Source organism: Tenrec ecaudatus, chromosome 14, assembly GCF_050624435.1.
Source record: "Tenrec ecaudatus isolate mTenEca1 chromosome 14, mTenEca1.hap1, whole genome shotgun sequence".
NCBI classification, from domain to species: domain Eukaryota; kingdom Metazoa; phylum Chordata; class Mammalia; order Afrosoricida; family Tenrecidae; genus Tenrec; species Tenrec ecaudatus.
In genome coordinates this window covers 34,080,825-34,101,051 of record NC_134543.1, presented here as the reverse complement: position 1 = coordinate 34,101,051, position 20,227 = coordinate 34,080,825, and the positions used below count along the sequence as shown (strand labels likewise).

At 40.9% G+C, this 20,227-nt stretch overlaps 1 protein-coding gene and 1 non-coding gene across 2 annotated transcripts in view; both read right to left on the bottom strand.

Annotated features, from left to right (window-relative positions):
- The window catches only part of LOC142425344 (cytochrome c oxidase assembly protein COX16 homolog, mitochondrial-like), an 88,671-nt gene extending 69,087 nt beyond the window's left edge, over positions 1 to 19,584 (bottom strand). Inside the window, exons 1-2 of the mRNA XM_075530517.1 lie at positions 19,387 to 19,584; positions 7,772 to 7,908 (exon numbers count right to left, since the gene is read on the bottom strand). Coding sequence (XP_075386632.1) covers positions 7,772 to 7,908; positions 19,387 to 19,450 — 201 coding nt within the window. The 5' untranslated portion in view covers positions 19,451 to 19,584. The remainder of the gene's footprint in view (positions 1 to 7,771; positions 7,909 to 19,386) is intronic.
- LOC142427156 (small nucleolar RNA SNORA29) lies at positions 7,207 to 7,347 on the bottom strand. Its single transcript, XR_012779970.1, has one exon. It is a non-coding gene; the product is annotated as a small nucleolar RNA SNORA29 (small nucleolar RNA).
- Positions 19,585 to 20,227: the final 643 nt, after the last annotated feature.

Sequence of the window (20,227 nt, the reverse complement as noted above, 5' to 3'; positions counted from 1 at the left end):
TTAAGAATGATCGTTGAGCACAATAGGAAATGTAGCTGCTAATGGATGAATCTGTGCCATTTTGCTATGCACAGGTCTGCATAAAATAAAATGTTCATCTGCGCAGTGTAATAACCAGTTCCATCACCTTGATATTCATAACAAGAGAATGTTTACTGAAGACTGGCTCTTTCTTTGGCATGGGTACAAACATGAATCTCTCCGAGTCTATTGGCCAAGTAGCTATCTTCCTAATGTCTCTGCATATATGAGTGAGTGCTTCCAGCACTCTATCAGTTTGTTCAAACACTTCCATTGGTATTCCATCAATTACTGGAGCCTTGTTTTTGGCTAATGCTTTTAGTGTAACCTGAAGGTTCCCGAAATGGTAGAATGCTGGCTAGTTCTTTTTGGCACAGTCACTCTGTGTAGTCTTTCCATCTCCTTTTTGACGTTTCTTGAATCATTCAGTATTTTGCCCATAGAATCTTTCAACTTGCAACTTGAAGTTTTTCTTCAGTTATTTCAATTTAAGATGAGCACGTTCTTCCCCTGTGGTTTTTCAACTCTAGGTCTTTACACATTTCATTAGACTATTTGGCCTTGTCTTCTCAAGCTTCCCTTTGAAATTTTCTATGCAAAAATTTGACTTCATCCTTTCTTCCTTTTTGCTTTAGCTACTCTATGATTAACAGTAAGTTTCTGAGTCTTCTTTTGACATCCACTTTGAACTTTTTCTCTTTCCTGTCTTTTTGCTTTCTTCATGAAATGTCCTCCCACAGTTCATCAGGTCTTCTGTCATTAGTATTCAATGCATCAAATCTGCTTAAAATGTTCTTGAAATCCATGTGCAATAGACCCAATGTTGTACCTGGCTCTTGTGAACTTGTTTTAATTTTCATTAACTTCAACCCGGTCTCACATGAGTAATTGATGGCCTGTTCTAGTCTGCCCCTGCCCTGGCTTTAGTTGCTGATATTGAGCTTCTCCATGGTCTTTTCCCACAGATGTAGTCCTTTTAATATCTGTATGGTCCATTTAGAGAAGTCCATTCCAAAGCAAACAATAAAGTAATACTTAAGTAAATCAAAAGCATTAAGAGAGCTTAAGAGTAGATGGAACTACTCAGTGGTATGGGCTAACAGGCTTACTCAAAGAGAGGAAATCGATCTGGCAAGTGAGTAAGACAACAGACCCTTCTTCATAATAGTTCTATGTAGTACTTCTTAAGGGAGGAAGCTGTAAAGAGTTACAACCTCAAAACCCCACAAGGGCAGTTCTTTCCTGTCCTATAAGGTTGCTATGAGTTGGAAGCAACTCTATGGCATGAGTTTTGTGTACCTGGGTACTTCTAAGGAGATTACTCAGAGGCACTTGAAAATAACATGTACTAGATGAAATTCAGACAGATGAACGTTCTAGTCATCTGCCATGTATTAGTTGTATGACCTTGTCAAGTTACTTGGTATCACCAAGCTTGCTACCTATCTGCAAGATGGGGATAACAACTGTAATCGCCTCACTGTGTTAAATGAGATAAACCTGGAAAGTAACTTCTAATGATTATTTCTCTAGCCATTCTTATTTTCAGCAGTCTACCCTTAACCAAGTTTTCCACATAAGACATCATTCCTAACACCTTTCGTGGTTCAGCCCTTTTTTACTCACAAAGCCTAGGCCCCAGGGTCCAAGAGAATGTAACTTGTGTCAGAATATTAAGTTGCCGAATTTATTTTTTCTGCTTTTAAATAATTTTATTGGGGGCTCTACAGCTCTTATCGCAATCCATACATCCATCGTGTCAAGCACATTTGGACATATGTTGCCATCATTTCAAAACATTTTCTTTCTAAAGCCCTTGGTATCAGCTCATTTCCTCACTCTGCTCCTTCTTCATGAACCCCTGATAATTTACAAATTATTATTTGTTCATGTCTTACACTAACCACTGTCTCCCTTCACCCACTTTTCTGTTGTCCATCCCCCTGGAAGGGGGTCGTATGTCAATCATTGTGATTGGTTTCCCCTTTCTCCCCACCACATTCCCCTTACCCTCCTGGTATTGCTACTCTCATATTGGTCCTGAGGGGTTTATCCGTCCTGGATTCCCTGTGTTCCCTGTTATCAGTGTACATGCTCCGGTCTAGCCAGATTTGTAAGGTGGAATTGGGGTCATGATGGTGGGGGGGGTGGGAGCGGACAGGGAAAGGGTGGAAGCATTAAAGAACTAGAAGAAAGTTGTATGTTTCATCATTGTTACACTGCACCCTGACTGGCTTGTCTCTTCCTTGTGACTCATCTGTGAGGGGATGTCCAAATGTCTATCTATGGGCTTTGGTCTCCACTCCCTCATTCATATCAATATGATTTTTGTTCTGGGTCTTTGATGCCTAATGCCTGATCCCATCGACACCGCATGATCACAGATATTAGTGTGCTTCTTCCACGTAGGCTTTGTTGCTTCTCAGCTACATGGCCACTTGTTTATCTTCAAGCCTTTAAGACCCCAGCTGGGCACCATCAGCTTTCTTTATGGCACTTGCTTATGCACTCACTTTGTCTTCAGCAATCAGGTAGGGTAGGGAAGGTGTCAGGTTTTTAGAACAAGGTGCTCTTGTATTGAGAGTGTACTTGAATAGAGGCTCAGTGTCTGTCTGCTACCTTAATACTTAACATATATGTACATAGATTTATTTCTCTATCATTATATATAAATACATTTACATATGTACAGGCCTGTATTTAGACCTCTATAAATGTCCTTTGCCTCCTAGTTCTTTCCTCTATTTCCTTTCTATACACAACACACTCTTAATCTACTGTCATGTTGGTTCCTGTTTCTAGAATATCTTTTTCTTGGAAACTATAGGAAATAACATGATATTAAACTTAAGGTGAGGTTTTCTACTTCTCTAAAGAGTTACAGCCTCAGAAACTCACAAGGTCAGTTCTACCCCTTGTACAGGGTTGCTATGAATTAGAACTGACTTGATAGCAGGGAGTTTGGAGGGGAACGTTAGCAGTCCCTTGGTGGTACAAATGGGTAATGCACTTGGTCCCTGAAAAGTTGGAGGTTCAAGTTCCCATAGAGTTGTCTCAAAGGAAAAGCCTGGCAAACTACTTCTGAAAAATCTGCCACTGAAAACCTTCTGGAGCACAGTTCTCATCTGACACACATGGTATCATGTCATTGTATGTTGGAATCTATCAATAACAGCTAGTTTAGGAGAAGTTTAATGAACTTATAAGAGGCAAAATAGTGGAAAGGAATGGAATGGGATATGGACATCTATGCTATTGTTATTTCTAACCCAGGCCAGCTAGGGCACATTATTTAAAAAAAAGTTCTTGAGCTAATTTAGATAGTGCTAATATGAGTCTGAATCAACTTGATGGCAGTAATAGCTGCTTGTTCCAATAAACAATTCTTCTGAAGAGAGACTTTCCGAGCCGCACTATAGAGTCTGACCTCTCACAGACTCGGATGTCAAATGAAGAAGAGATGTATCTCATCTCTGCCTGCACGCACTACTACTCAATGGTTAGGGTAGCAGAGAAGCTTCCGACTGGCTGGCACCCAAGAGGCCCAGGGGATTTCAAGCATATGACCTACAAACACCAAGCAATCGAGCTGCATTTGAAATAACCTGGTGCAGAAAATGTTACACTAAATTATGATAGAATATTTACAGTTTCTTCTCTTCCTATTAAGATAACGATTATTGTTATGTGCCACTAAGTTGGTTTTGACTCAAACTGATGCTATGCACAACAGAACAAAACACTGTCCATCCTCATGCCAGGCTCTCAAGCATTCCTATGTTTAAAACCAGTGTTTGTTTTTCTGTAAAATAATTGTACTGGGGGTTCTACAGCTCTTATCACAATCCATACATCCATCCAGTCTGTCAAGCACATTTGGACATATGTTGCCATCATCATTTCAAAACATTTTCTTTCTACTTGAGCCCTTGATATCGGCTCATTACCCCCCTCCCCTTCTTCCTCATGAACCCTTTATAATTTAGAAATTATTATTTGTTCATGTCTTACACTAACCACTGTCTCCCTTCACCCACTTTTCTGTTGTCCATCCCCTGGAAGGGGGTCGTATGTCAATCACTGTGATTGGTTCCCCCTTTCTCCCCACCACATTCCCCTTACCCTCCTGGTATTGCTACTCTCATATTGGTCCTGAAGGGGTTAATCCATCCTGGATTCCCTGTGTTTCCAGCTCTTATCTGTACCAGTGTACATGCTCTGATCTAGCTGGATTTGTAAGGTAGAACTGAGGCCGGTGGGCGGAGGAAGAATTAAAGAATTAGAGGAAAGTTGTGTGCTTCATTGGTGCTCTACTGCACCCTGACTGGCTCATCTCTTCCTTGTGATCCTTCTGTAAGGGATGTTCAATTGTCTACAGATGGATTTTGGGTCTCCACTCTGCCCTCTCCCTTATTCAAATCAGTATAATTTTTTGCTCTGGGTCGTTCATGCCTGATACCTGATCCCATTGACGTCTCATGATCACAGAGGATAGTGTGCTTCTTCCATGTGGACTTTGTTGCTTCTCAGCTAGATTAAGCCCAAAGTCAAGTCATTGTATCAATCAATCACCTTCGGAATCTTCCTCTTTTTCACTGATCCTATACTTTACATGATATTCCTGATAAGCCTAGTTTATTAGAACGGCCATCTCTTCTTCATTCGGAAGATCACACTCAATAGTGTGGCTCTGAAAACCTCTCTAAGACCTTTTTAATCAGGCCTGAGAAACCAATACTAAATTCTGTCATTTAAGATGTTTTTAGCCCTTGTGATTAGATTTTTTAAAACATTTTATTAGGGGCTCATACAACTCTTATCACAATCCATACATATACATACATCAATTGTATAAAGCACATCTGTACATTCTTTGCCCTAATCATTTTCAAAGCATTTGCTCTCCACTTAAGCCCTTTGAATCAGGTCCTCTTTTTTTTCCCCTCCCTCCCCGGTTCCCCCTTCCTCATGAGCCCTTGATAATTTATAGATTATTATTTTGTCTATCTTGCCCTATCTGGCTTCTCCCTTCACCCCTTCTCTGTTGTCCGTCCCGCAGGGAGGAGGTCACATGGAGATCCTTCCCAGCATCGCCCCTCACACCCCTGGTCCTGAAGGTATCATCCACCCTGGATTCCCTGTGCCTCCAGCTCCTATCTGCACCAGTGTACAACCTCTGCTCTATCCAGTCTTGCAAGGTAGAATTCGGATCATGGTAGTTGGGGGGGGAGGAAGCATCCAGGATCTAGAAGAAAGCTGTATTCTTCATTGGTGCTACATCGCACCCTGACTGACTCATCTCCTCCTCTAGACCCCTCTGCGAGGGGACCTTGTGATTAGATTTAACAAAATCTAAAAGAGACAAAGAAGGTAGGAAGCATCTTTTTCATACTTAGAGCCCCTTTTCATCTCTTAGTAAGATGAAAAATTGGAATGCAGTCGGATCATTAACTTTTCCCAACCTAGTCGGCCTACTCTGTTCACTTCATAAGAAAAAGCAGAGAGTAGCTTTCTTTCTTTCAGATCTTACACCTATGGGTTCATCTTGAAAATATGCTAGGGGCTGTTAATATTAGAAGTCTTACCTTAGTTCAAATTTCCCTTTATTACAAACTAGCCCTTAAACTCAACCCTAATCCCTTCATACTGTCTCAGTATAGCTCCATTCTTCAGGCCAATTATTTTTACTGTTTCCATACAAGCAATAAGCTTTCCATCTTTAGACTGGAAGGTAAATAAAGAAAACAATTTAGAGAATCATTATGTTCAAGTTACTCTTAATGATATGATAGTGATATGGTAGGGAACAGAAATGAAAATGGGGCTAACTGTATTTGTTTTTCTAAAAATTTTTTCTGGTATCAGTTTTCTTTTTTAAACGTTTTATTAGGGGCTCATACAACTCTTAATCACAATCCATACATACATCAATTGTGTAAAGCACACCTGCACATTCATTGCCCTCATCATTTTCCAAGCATTTGCTCTCTAGTTAGGGGCTAACTGTATTTTGTGCTTTAATACTGCTTAGAATTCTTATTTGGCCTGCATTGAATTACTGTAGGCTTACTGCAATTTATTTTATGGCTAGGATTTGTGAGGCCACATTTAACTGTCAACCTTCTAGGTTTGTCTAAATTCTTAATTCAATCATTGGTGTGATTTGGGTAATATAAACTACATATACTACTTATAAGTGTATACATAGTATATATAGTGTACATATAAACTACACTCCTGGATAAGAGTATGGGGATTGAGGGAAAACTAAACCTATCATTTGCATCACAGCCTCATGGCACCCCCTTGGTGGCATAAGCCTTTTTGTAGAAGAGAGAGAAAGACTGAGAAGAGTTCAATCCTCTTTGCCCTTCACCTTATGCTGGAGCTGGATGTTCTGTCTGGTTTCTTGATCTCCTGTTCCATCACCTGCCAATGCTAGGACCTCTCAGTGGATTATCAATGATTAATACATTAGGTGACTTTGGACCTCTGCATTCACCAGCCTGTGCCACCTGCCATCTCTGCTTCATCATCCTGCTTCCTGTTCATCAGCTTCCATGAGTCAGGAGAAATTGACTTGAATCACGCCGGGCTCACCTATTTCTACAACTGTGTGAGCCATGTATTGATATAAATCTCTATGTACAAAATATACAAGCATCACTGGTTTTCTTCCCTAAAGAACCCAACTGAACACAATTGTTAAACCACATATTAGCACTTCACTAGGGTGTAAAAAGTTCAAAAGGGGGGTGAGGGGTGAGGACTTGCTCTTAAACAGCTTTAAGAAAGAAATTAAATAGAAATTAAATCATTATCTGTAGTAAATGTTTTATTACAGACAATTTTTAAAAGGGGTTATCAAGTCAATTTGACTAATAGCAACCCTACATAGGATGGAATGAAACTGCTCCTTAGGGTGTCCATGGCTATAAATTATAAATCTTTGTAGGGGGAGACAGCCTCATCTTTCTCCCATGGAGCAGCTGATGGATTTGACCTGCTGAACTTGCTATTAGCAATTGAACTTGTAAACCACTACACCACCAGGACTTCTCATTAGCAGGGTTAAATGGGAACATGTGGTCAGGTATACAAATCAAACGATCATCTAATTTTCTATCTTAGTAAGCGATGAAAGGGAATGTTAACTAGGAAGAGGGCACTTCATTTGGCGTCTTTTTTTTAATGTACAGTCATTTCATATAGAAGGAGGACATCAAAATAATCCTCCCTCTTCAGATCATGGCAGTGTTAATCTATCCCACAAGCATAACCACTTTAATCTATTATTAAGATCTGAAGCAGTAGTCAAATGGGAAGTCAGCATCTCTTTTGGAGGTAAGATAAATCCAATCATAAAGGCTGACATTCTGCCCCACCCCACCCCCCAAAATTAGTATTTTAATTTTTTTTAATGGCAGTAATGGAAAATAAAACTTTGGTTTGTATGTCCCTTTTCCCAACCCCAGTCCTCTGTTTTTTTTCAGAACTTAGAAAAGTAACTTCTCATTCTGGGGTTAATGTGCCTCGTCTGCCAAATAAGGATAATACTATTTTCCATGTCCAATAGTAGGACTGGAAAAGAGATCAAGGTCCCTACTATTCAACTCTACATCTGAGGAATTCCAAATCCAAACAGGTAGCCAGTGGAGGGAAGGAAGGGCAGTGTGGGTGGGTAGGGAAGGGCCAAGACTCAGGGTCTAAGAAATAAGGAACAATGAAGGAGGCCGAAGCCTGTTCTCACCATGAGTATCTTATCACCTTCCTGGAGCCGACCATCCAGGGCCGCAGCCCCATTCTCTTTGATACGGCTGACGTAGATGCCACTGTCGTTGGAGATATACTGCTGATCTGTCCCACCGACGATGTTGAAGCCCAGCCCTGAGAAAAATCACAGAGGCATTGTGAAGGAGACAGACGTGAGGAAGAAACAATGGTACTAGTGAAGAAGGCACAGTAGAGAGGGCAGGCCTAGTGGGGAGCGGAGGTTGATAAAGAAGGGCACTGGCAAACCAGTCGGTGGTCTAACTGGTGATAGTGCAGCTGGGGAAGAGTTAGTGAGTACCAACAGAAGACAGAGCTTCCCACTCAGACCAGGCAGAACTCAATATTCAAACCCAGCGACAAACATTGCTAATTGCATCAAAATAGATCTAAATAGAACTCAGTGGAAGAATCATAATAATTTTCCAAATATCTATAATTCATATTTGATTTTGATTCTTTTGGTGGCATTCAGAAACCCAGTCTGGCATTCCTGAAAATTAATGTACAGGGTTAACTCCACTTATGAGATGAAATTATGTTTTTAACCAAATACCAAATGACCCAACTGTTTCTATTTAGTAGAATTCCTAACATGCACTTTGATTGCATGTTTGATCAATTTCTAACTGAAGTCATTGGTAGAATTCTTTGATTTCTTCATTAGCTTTTGTGGTTGGTATATAAATTTTAATAATCATTGTACTGATTGGATTTCCTCCAAGACAGATGGATAGAATCCTATCACAGACAGCTTTGTACTTCAAAATGGTTTTTGGCAATGAATACTAAGCCATTCCTCTTGATTATATTATTCCCGGCATAGTAAACCATATAATCTTCTGACTCAAAATGGACAATACCAGTCCATTTCAGCTCACTCATGCCTAGCTATCGATATTTATGTGTTCTATTTCATCTTTGACCACTTCCAGTTTTCCTAGATTCAAATCTCACACATTCTAAGTTCTGAACATTAGCAGATTTTTGCAAATGTTTCTCCTTTCCTTGAGTCATGACCTATCAGTGAATGAAGACCCTGAAGGTTCCACTCACTCCCACAGACTTTACCCCACTCAGGTCACCATGGTTGACTCCACTCTGTGAAAGCACATCCTCCTCGGTCACATTTCGCTTGTCCATGGACCAGAGAGGCCTGTCCACCAGCACTCTCTCCAACAATGTTCTGCTTTCAATCATGAGGCTTTCATATCCATAGGGTAAGAAAATCAAAGCTTTGGTTTAAGTATCAGAATCTTTCTTCCTTTGAATGGTCATTATTTGTCTCACAGTGGGTGGGGAAATATTGACAGTTAAACAAACTCATTGTCATCAAATCAATTCCAATTCATAGCAACCCTATAGGATAGAGTCGAACTGCCCTATAGGTTTCTGAAACTGTCACTCTTTATGGGAGTAGAAATCTTGATCTTTCTCCAGTAGACTGGCTGGTGGTCTCAAACAGCTGATCTTGCAGTTAGTAGCCCAAAATGTAACCCATACACCATGAAAGGTTGTTGGTAGGTGCCATTGAATCAGTTCTGACCCATATCGACCCTATGTGCAACAGATTGAAACACTGTAGGGTCCTGGGCCACCCTCAGAATTGTTCCTGTGCCTGAGCCCACTGTTGCAGCAACTGTGTCCGTCCATCTCAAGGGCCTTCCTGTTTCCCTGATCATCCACTTTACCACTGTGCTTCTCCAGGGTCAGGTGTCTCCTGACAATACGGCCATAGTATGTAAGACAAAGTCTTGCCACACTTGCCTCTAAGGAACACTCTGGTCATACTTCTTCCATAACTTACATGTTGTTTGAGCTTTTGCCAGTGCATGGCACTTTCAATATTCTTCTCCAGCACCAGTATTCAAGTGCATCCATTCTTCTTCGCTCTTACTCATTCCAGGTCCAACTTTCACATGCATATGAGGCAATTAAAAATATCATGGCTTGAGTCAGGTATGCCATAGTCCTCAAAGCAACATCTTTGCTTTTCACCACGTTAAAGAAGTCAATAAGACAAGGGAAACATTAAATAATCACTTATAAAGTGCAATGATTGATTTGATTTTTATGTAATACTGCTACTCATAGCTCAATACCTTCCCATAAATTACAAACAATATTATCCATTTATAATAATGAATATATATATAGATTTTACATTTTATTAGGGGCTCACACAACTCTTATCACAATCCATACATACACATACATCAATTGTATGAATATATTTAAGGATATTAAAACACATGAATACCTATGGGCAAAGTGATATAGAATAAGGCTTACGAGTGAAGAATTAAAAATAAAAGAGAGGCCTTACATACAAGTAGTCCTCAGTATACAATATATTCGAGTTATGGCGAGCAACTTTGTTCCCACAAAGTAGTGAAGTTGATGCCTGCTTTTCAAGCATTTAAAGATAGAATCATGCTGCTGTCTGAAGAAATGCTTTCTTGCTTATTATTCTTAAAACTTCTGAATTTTAAAAATTGACAAAAATAACTACTAATACCCGGTTACCACTGCTGACCACTCTGAAAAGGGGTCACAATAGAAGGTCCTGGGTAGAGTAGAAGAAAAACGTGGAACAAAACTTCAAACCATAAAAAGAACCAGGCTTATTCTTCTGATAGAAACTGCTAGAAGCCACAAGAGTATGGCTCTTCTACCCCTTAGCTCACACCCGTAGCTCAGCTTTCAGTCAAACACCAGACAGGCCCACAAGGAAAGCAATAGTACCAAGAAGACATACTCCTTAGGATAATCAATCACCTGAGGTCAAAGTTCAGATAAAGTCCAGTGATCATTACCAAATATTTTGAAGAATTTTGATCTAAAAGGGAAAATACAGAAGTTCACAGTTTCATGGCATCCTGGAGCCATGAAGACTGGATGAACCCCTGAAGCTATTGCCCGGAGATAATCTTTAAATCTTAAACCAGAAACATCCCAAGTAATCATAAAACCAAACAGGAGCTTAACTTAACTAATAAGGAAAGCTTGTCTTCAGCATTATGGTTTTTTCAAGATCTACCTACACAATATCAAACTGACAACAGCAATACAAAAGACTAGGTAGGAACTTTGAGAACAATGAGTCAATGTTAATAGGAGAGGAACAACTCAGAAAAAGGGCAAACGGGTACACAACTCAAAGAATACAATCGATGCCACAAGTCAAATATGTAGAAACTGTCGAACTATGTACGTTTTGTTATGCATACCCTCAACAACTTTCTTTTCAAAGCCATTTACCATTCCATAGTTCAATTACATCAAACAGTATTGCACAATTGCTACTACAATCAGTTTCAAAAACATTTTCTTCCTTATTGAACCCCTTGATATAAGCTCCCCTTTTACCCACCCCCTCTTATCTCCCCCCCCCCACAAAAAACAACCTTATTCTATTTGTTGTCTCTGTAGGTTCATCAGTCCTAGGCTTCATATACCCAAAAAACAGAAAAACACATAACAAAGATTCAAGAAGGCTACCCACAATGACGAAATACAACAGGGATAACCCCAATATGGGGGGGGACCCCACCCACAGAAAACATTGAATATCTGATAAGGCCCAAAGTGTATTAGAGGGTATCAACTAACAAGACAAGATTTTAACCATTCAAGTCAGATTTATCATTTTGATCTCCTATGGTCATCACTCCAATACTCTATGTTTGGTAATGTTTATTCCCATGCCTCAATTATGATTAAAGGGAAATCACTGGAAGCTTATTTCCTGTATCTTGGGCTTCCACAGTCATCCATAGCCTTCTGCAAACCAGAATCTTATCATTTAAGTTCTGATACTATTCCCTCCTTTGGCTTCGGATTATATAATTTACAATCCTTGAATCACAGATGTTGGTATCTGTTTGGGAACAAGATTTTAAGACTTAGGATGCTATTCTGATAGGTGGGCACCACCCAACTTCTTCAGCACATTTTGCTATCGCACCATATCTTCTGTATTTCCTTCATGAGAGTGAGTGCAACGATCACATAAAAATGTATACACAAATGCTTCTAGCAGCCTTTTTCATAACTGCTAGAAGTTGGAAGCAACTGGGGACATGTTTATAATAGAATAATTATTCAATGATAAAAAAGAAACGCACTATTAAGCCACAAGAGACATAAAGAAACCACAAGTGTACATTGTTATAAGAGACAAGTTAGACTGAAAAGGCTATCTAGCTATGAATTCAACCTTATGATGTTCTGGCAAAGTAAAACTGGAGAGAGAGCAGTTCAGGGGAGGGAAGGAGAGATGAATAGATACAGCACAGGATATTTTAAGGGCAGTGAAACCATTTGTATACTTTAATGGTAGATATAGGACATTTCACATTTGCTACAAACCATTGAAACAATAAGAGCAAATCCTAACGTAAACCATCCCACTGCCATCAAGCTAATTACAACTTACAGCAACTCAATAGGACAGGATAGAACTGGCCCTGTGAGTTTTCAACTGTAACTCTTTTTTTTAAAAATCATTTTATTGGGAGCTCGTACCATTCTTATCGTAATCTACACATACATCCATTGCATCAAGCACATTTGTTGCCCCCATCATTCTCAAAACATTTGCTTTCCACTTGGGCTCTTGCAAGACAGTAACTCTCAACAGGAATAGAAAATCCATCTTTCTCCCAAGGAACAGCTAGAGATTTAGAATTGCTGGCCTTGCTGTTAGCAGCCCAGTATAAACGCACAACACCAAGGCTCCTTCTCAAAAGAGAGTCCACTGTAATGATGTGGATGTAGTAAATCTTTCAAAACCTTCATTTGGCGATGGGTCCTGATTCAAAATGAGAAGAAACGGCTGTAAACATCTATTATTCAACAGAATGTAGACTGTACAAAGTAAATCTAAGAAAACTGTAACTGTAAAAAATGAAATGGATGCATAAAAGTGATACTCTGAGCATCAGTTAGCTGACCTTAAATGGGATTTGGTTATTTTAAATCAAACACTCATATGGTTTACTAATCCTGGAATGAAACACAGTTGAAGCGCATGAAAATGACATCAAGCCCACAGGAGAAGGCCTCGTCCTTCTCATGCAGAACAACTGATGGTTTAAAGCTGCTGTCTATGTGGTAAATAGTCCAAAATGTAACCACTATGCCATCAGGGTTCCTTTAGATGAGCCACAGGAAGTCCAAATGAGAGGTTGAAAGGGGCAGGAAAGCAAAACAACACACCCACAGCCATCTAGTCAATTCCAACATACAGCTATTTTATGTATATTTCCAAAGCCGTAAATCTTTATGGAAGCAATAAGACTAGTTTCTTTTATGCGTCTTAGTGATCATGGTATTTGTTATCCCTAGTATATGCTCCTGTGTCTAAAATGCTCTTTATAACATGAAAGTGATAAGGTTTACAATATAATCTATATTGGTATGGCCTCATCAATGTAACACTAGATTGCATCATATAAAAATATGGCATAACATTACATCCACAAGCATCGGGTTACGATTATAATGTATATTTTGGAGAAGTAATGCAAACTCAGATATTTTATTTTACCTGGATCCACAGTCAACACACATGAAAGTAGTCAGGCATCAAACAATCCATTGCACTAGACTAATGTACTGCAACCACCACTTTTACGTTAGTTTGTCATACTGTGGGGCTGCGTGTTGCTGTAATTCTAGAAGCTCTGTCACTGGTATTTCAAATGCCAGCAGGATCACCCAGAGTGAGCAGGTTTCAGCGGAGCTTCTGGACTAAGAACAAACAACAAAGAAGGACTCCGCTCCCCACTTGGGAGGAAGAAGCCGCTGAAAGCCTTGCGTAGAGCTTCAAAACACTGCTGCAGGGCCTATTGGATGGAAGCAGAACCATGTCAGAGAAAGTGCTGGAGAATGGGCCCCTGGGGCAGAAGGCCCTCAAAATGTGACAGAGGAGGAGCTGACTTCTCAGAGTGGAGTCAACCATGAGTGTGTGAGTCAGGTAAAACCTATGAGATTGGGAGCCTTGAGGATCTTCATTTACTGATGGGGATTGATAGGGAGACATGCCTGCAAAAATCTACTAATGATCAGAACTTGGAATGTGCAAAGTATGAATCTAAGAAAATCGGAGTGGTCAAAAATGAGATGCAACACATAGATATCAATATCCTTTGCATTGGTGAGCTGAAAGGAACTGGCATTGTTCATTTTGAATCAGAAAATCCTATGATTGACTATGTGGGAACACCAAAATAAAGAGAAATGGTGTGGCATTCGCTGTCAAAAAGGCCATTACAAAATTAATCTTAAAGGACAATGCGGTCTATGATATTATATCTACTCACCTTCAAGGAAATCCCCTTTCCATCTATTATTCTAATTTAGGCACCAACTACAAAAGCTAGTGATGAAGAAACTGAAGAATTGTAACAACTACTTCAGTCAGAAAATGATCAGACATGCAATTAAGATGCATGGATAATTATTGGAGATTAGAATGCAAACAATGGAAACAAAGAGGAAGCAACAATAGTTAGAAAATAGGGACTTGGGGACAGAAATGAAGGTGGAGATCGCATGACAGAATTTTGCAAGACCAATGACTTGTTCATAGTAAATACTTTTTTTTCAAAAACAGAAAAGGTAATAATATGAGTGGATTTCTCCAGACAGAACACACAGAAATCCAATGGATTACATCTGTGTGAAGAGACTATGGAGAAACTCCGTATTCGCAGCTAAAACAAGGTCAAACCCTACTGTGAAACATATTCTCAATTATTCATATGTAAATTCAGATTAAAGCTGAAGGAAATGAAAAGAATTCCGCCTTGGTCCCACCTGAAGTTTAAGAACAGATCTGATGCACTGAACACTGGTGATGGAAAGAAGACCTGATTAGCCAGACCGTCATTCATGAAGAAAGCAAAAGGTCATTAAAAAGACAGGAATGAAAGAAAAGATCAACATGGGTGTCAGAAGAGCCTTTGAAACTAGAGTAGCCAAAGTAAAGGGAAGAAATGAAGTCAGATAGCTGAATAGAACATTTCAAAGGGCAGATTGAGAAGGACAAAGCCAAATATTATAATGAAATGTACAAATACCCAGAATTAGAAAATCAAAGGGGAAGAACACGCTCAGCATATCTTAAACTGAAAAATCTAAAGAAAAATTCAAGCCTTATATTGCAGCAATGAAAGATTCTAAGGGGAAATACTGAGTGCAAGAAGCACCAAAAGAAGATGTAAAGTGAGGGAGGGGGGAGAAAAAAGAGGACCTGATGCAAGGGGCTTAAGTGGAGAGCAAATGCCTTGAGAGTGATTGGGGCAGGGAATGTATGGATGTGCTTTATACAATTGATGTATGTATATGTATGGATTGTGATAAGAGTTGTATGAGCCCCTAATAAAATGTAAAAAAAGAAAAGAGGAGAAAAAAATGATTAGGGCAAAGACCGTACAGATGTGCTTTATACAATTGATGTATGTATATGTATGAACTGTGATAAGAATTGTATGAGCCCCTAATAAATTGTTAAAATTAAAAAAAAGAAGATGTAAAGTATACACAGTCAGTGCAACACAAGAACTAGTTGGCAGTCAACCCTTCAGGAGGTAGCATGTGAGCAGGAAGCAATGGTGCTGAAGCAGTAGTTCAAGCCGCACTGAAAACAGTAGCCAAAAACCAGACCCCAGCAACCGATGAAATATCAATTGAAACGTTTCACCAAACTGATGAAATACTGAAAGCACTCACTCTTTTATGCCAAGAAATTGGAAAGACAGCTAGTTGGCCAACTAACTGGAAGAGATACATATTTATGCCCAAACCAAAGAAAGGCAACCCTACAGAGTATTCAAATTATAAAACAGTATCACTGATATCACATGCAAATTAAATTTTGCTGACGATCATCTAACAATGGTTATAGCAGTCCATTGAGAGGGAACTGCCAGAAATTCAGGTCAGATTCAGAAGAGGACATGGAACAAAGGATAGCACTGCTGACGTCAGATGGATCTTGGCTGAAAGCAGAGAAAACCAGAAAGATGTTTACTTGTGTCTTATTGACCATGTCAAGGCAAACGACTGTGTGATTCATAACAGACTATAGATAGCCTTTAGAAAAATGGGAATTCCTGAACACTTCAATGTACTTACGAGGAATTTGTACATGGACCAAGAGGCAGTTGTGCAAACAAAACAAGGGCATAACGCATGGTTTAAAATCAGGAAAGGTATCCATCAGATTTGCATCCTCTCACCATACTTGCTAAGTGTGTATGCAGAGCAAACACACTGACTTATGAAGCATGTGACATCATGCTTGGAGGAAGGCTTATTAACAACCTGTGATATGCAGATGACCTTGCTTGCTGAAAGCAGGAGGAATTGAGGTACTTACTGAAGAAGATCAAGGATTGCTGCCTTCACTGTGGATTAAGACTCAATGTGAAGAAGACCAAAATCTTCACAACTGGACCAATGATAAATGGAGAAAAGATTGAAGTTGTCAAGGATTTTTGTCTTACTTGGATCTACAATCAAGGTTCATGGAAGCAAGAGTCAAGAGATCAAACGTCATGTAGTATTTGGCAAATCTGCTGCAGAAGACCTTTAGAGTATTGAAAAGCAAGGATGTTACTTTGAGGACTAGGGTGGACCTGACTGCCAATTGCCTCATGTGCATGTGAAAACTGGACACTGAATAAGGAACACCAGAGAAGAACTGAAGCATTTGAACTGTGGTACCGGGGAGACTGAGAGTACCATGGAATGCTGAATGGACAAGTATGGCTAGGGTGCTCATGATAGGCAAGGATGGCAAGACTTTGTCTTACAGTGATTCAGAGGTTGTTTTTTTATTATGACTAGATAAGATAAAATGCCAGCCATTGTAAGATATGACTGTCAGTCACTAAATTATATGATAAAAGGGTGCACTTTTAGCCTGTGTAAAAGTTGCCTGGATGACTCAAAGTGAGTCTTAACCAATGAATAAGGAAGGGAGGGAATCAAGATCCTCCACAATCCCATCTTAACCTACTTCAATAACATCATCTCTGTAAACTCTTAGCAGCTAATTCTTCCTTCTATCCAGATTGGCTTACTCAGTGACCTCAGAGCATACTTTATTTTGCTCTTCTGATTACCACTCAAGCTATACCTACACATGCCTGGCATTATCCTAACACCTATCTATTCTGTAAATTCCAACCTCTTGTGATTGACCATTTGGGCCTGTAGCAATTGCTTGATTTTCTGAATGCTTGCACTACAAGGTCAGATTAGCAAACTCCCAGCCTCCTCCATCCCTCTGTTTCCTTTCCCACTACCTACTTGCCCACCATAAGCCTTAATGATTTGCATCCTAGTCTTGAGATTTCACTATTAACACATGACTACTGAACTGCAAATTCCATAAGGGCCAGACTCTTGTGTAATCAAGAGGAAAATAAGGCAAAGATATAGAACTTTTGTTTCTGTTATATACATGAAGAACAGAAAACTGCTAGCAACAGTCTAGGTTAGGGTTAACCCTAAAATTGGCTTAAGTGCTTGGACTGAAAGAGCTTTAGTTTTTAGGTTCTTAATTTAACACATCCTCAGCTCTAACAGCAGTAGACTAAAAACTTTCCAAGCTACACTGCAGTTCAAGGTGGAACTGCACTCACATAGACTCCTCGTACCGACAGTATATGGAGTCATTGGGAAAGTTTATGATGATAAAGTACAATTGACTTATACTCGGGGGGGGGGGGGGGGCGGGGTGACTGACAATATATTTCTCAGTTTATATGGGTTTTGCTTTCCTGCTTGTAGCTTGGTTGTGTGTGTGTGTTCTGTTTTTAATTTTCCTAAGTTTTATTGGCACATAATTTACATATCATACAATACAATCATTCAATCACATAAAGAAGAACTGTACTGCCCCTGTTGATTTTCAAGACTATAGAAAGCTTTATCTGTCTCCCTCGGGGTGGCTGGTGGTTTCTATCTGCTGACCTTGCCATTAACAGCCTAACTCAGAATCCATTGCATCACCTGAGCTCCCAGAGATCAACCACAGTAAGCTCAAAATGACAAATACAGCACAGTAAGCTCAAATCATAAAACAGCACATAGGATGAACCAAAGAATCACTAACTCTTGGGAGGCTCTTCTGCCATGAAAAAATGAGCCCAAACACTTGAAATATCCAAAATTCTTGCCCATGCTAAATACTGGAACAAAAGGGTAAGAGTATACACATTTTTGCATTTGCTTAATTAAACCATCAGTCAGGTACTTGCATAGGAACTTTTATAAACAGTACCAGTGTGGCCTAAAACAGCAATGTCTGATTAGAACTAGGAGCTTTGGGCATTTCTTCTATAGGAAGGCTACTATGAGACTACCAAAATTACCTGGAACTTTCTAGACGTGATAATTGACTTCTTCCCTATATAACTTCATAACATAGTGAAGAAAACTGAATTCGATGCAAACTTCTTAAACAAACAAACAAAAAATTAAACTCACTACCATCAAATCAACTATGACTCACAGTGACCCTATGGGACAGGAAGGAACTGTCCTTTGGAGTTTCTGAGATTATAAATCTTTACAGAAGTAGAAAGCATTATCTTTCCCCTATGGTGCAGGCTGGAGGTTTTGAACTGCTGACCTTGGGCTTAGCAGCTTTCAGACATCTGAGAAGTACCTATACACCAAGCAACCAGTTTTGTGAATAAAACAGAAACTTGAAACCATTTCCTTATTAACTGAACAAAGCAAACTTCAAATGACTGATTTCTATCCAAGGTCAATCCTAGGTGTGTGGTTCTATTGTCCTAGGCTCTTAAATTTATCAACTTCCAAGACAAAGAAAATGCTTAGGGAAATGAAGGAAACACTTGGTAAATACATTTTTGAAAAAGACAATAACAACCTGGTAGTTGTGAATGTAATCGGATTTCGGAACTGTTATGGTAGATCGCTTCGTGTTTGACATTCTAGTGGACTAGTTTCCCAGAAAATAAATAGGAAATCGAGGATTCTAACACCAGACAGTTAGCTGTGCATTCGCAGTCCATAGCGACCAGATCATTCCACCAGTTTTACTACATGGTCCCTCAAGGGAGCACCGCTCAACCTGGGAACAGAAAAGTCTGTGGTGTCCGTGTATTCTGCCTAAAGAAGAGGTGTGGCATTTTTCTGTCTTTCAGCCACCATTAGCTGTATTGATCGTCCCAGGGCTCGTGACCGCTGCATGCCTATCCCCCACACGTCCGTCTTAAGTGCCCGAAGCGATGCCTGAACAATCAAGATTTGGTCCTGGCTGTCCAAGGCCAGAGAATCTCTGCAATTACACCCTCCACGCTCCTACCAGGAAGGAGGAGCGTGCTGTGCAGGCGTTGGGGCTAAAACTGCAAGGTCAGCAGTTCGAGACTGCCGGCCGCTGTACTGGAGAAAGACGGACTCTACTCCCGCGAAGAGTGACAACGTCGGAAAGTGCAGGGGCAGTTGTCCTCCGGGCTGCGGGATCCCGGGGCTGGGGGGAGGGGGGCGGGAGAGGGGGCGGGGCGGGTGGTTGGGTCCCCGCCCGGGAGGGAGGGCCCATTTCGCACATACCTGAGGGTCCCCTGGTCAGACTGATCTCTTCCTCACAGGACCAATAACCTACTCTTCCGTTCATGTTGAGCGCTCCTCGGCCTTCCCAGCTGGCTCCGCCAAGCCTCGGGCCAGGTGAAGGGGACGCGCCCGCGGCCGCACGCGACACTTTCGGTTTCGCAGCCTCCCGACCGGAAGAGAGCGCCCCGGGCGCGGGGGATGCCGGGAGCCGGGGTTTCCCGCGCGCGGCTTCCTGCGGCGGCGGCGCTCGGGAGCGCTGGCCCCTCGCTGCCGTCCGGCCGCTTCTGACGCGGCCTGGCCCGACAGAACTGCGTCTGTGGGAACCCCCCCCCCCCCTTCTCTGCGGAGCAGGAGGTAGTTAGGTCCAGGCTCAAACACAGCGTCCACCCAAACTCGACGCAATCGGTCCTTCCCAGCTCCTAACGACCGAGCCACGCCGCCTCACAGGCTGCCCTGGTGAGTTTCCCAGACTGGCACTGGATGCGATTGGAAAACCCTGTGGTCCTCCCGCAGAGCGACTGGTGATTTCCAACTGCTTACCTGGTGTCTAGTGGCCCAAATGTCACCTCTGCGGGGGCTCTCTCAAACCCTATATTGACAAGCTGATACTATCGTCTGCGGCAAAGCCCCTAGGCTAATTCCCAAGACGAGGGACGTAGGGGTGTCTTCCTCTTGCTTACATTTGAAAAACTTAGCACTCAGAAAGGCTTCACTGGTTTGTACCTGGAAAGTCTTATTTTCCTATTAAAAAGGAAAAAGCGGCAAGGGAGGACGGAGAAAGAAGGGATAGGATTTATGATTACAATTTGGAAAGGCTAAGAAAAAGAGGAAGAAAGGTAAG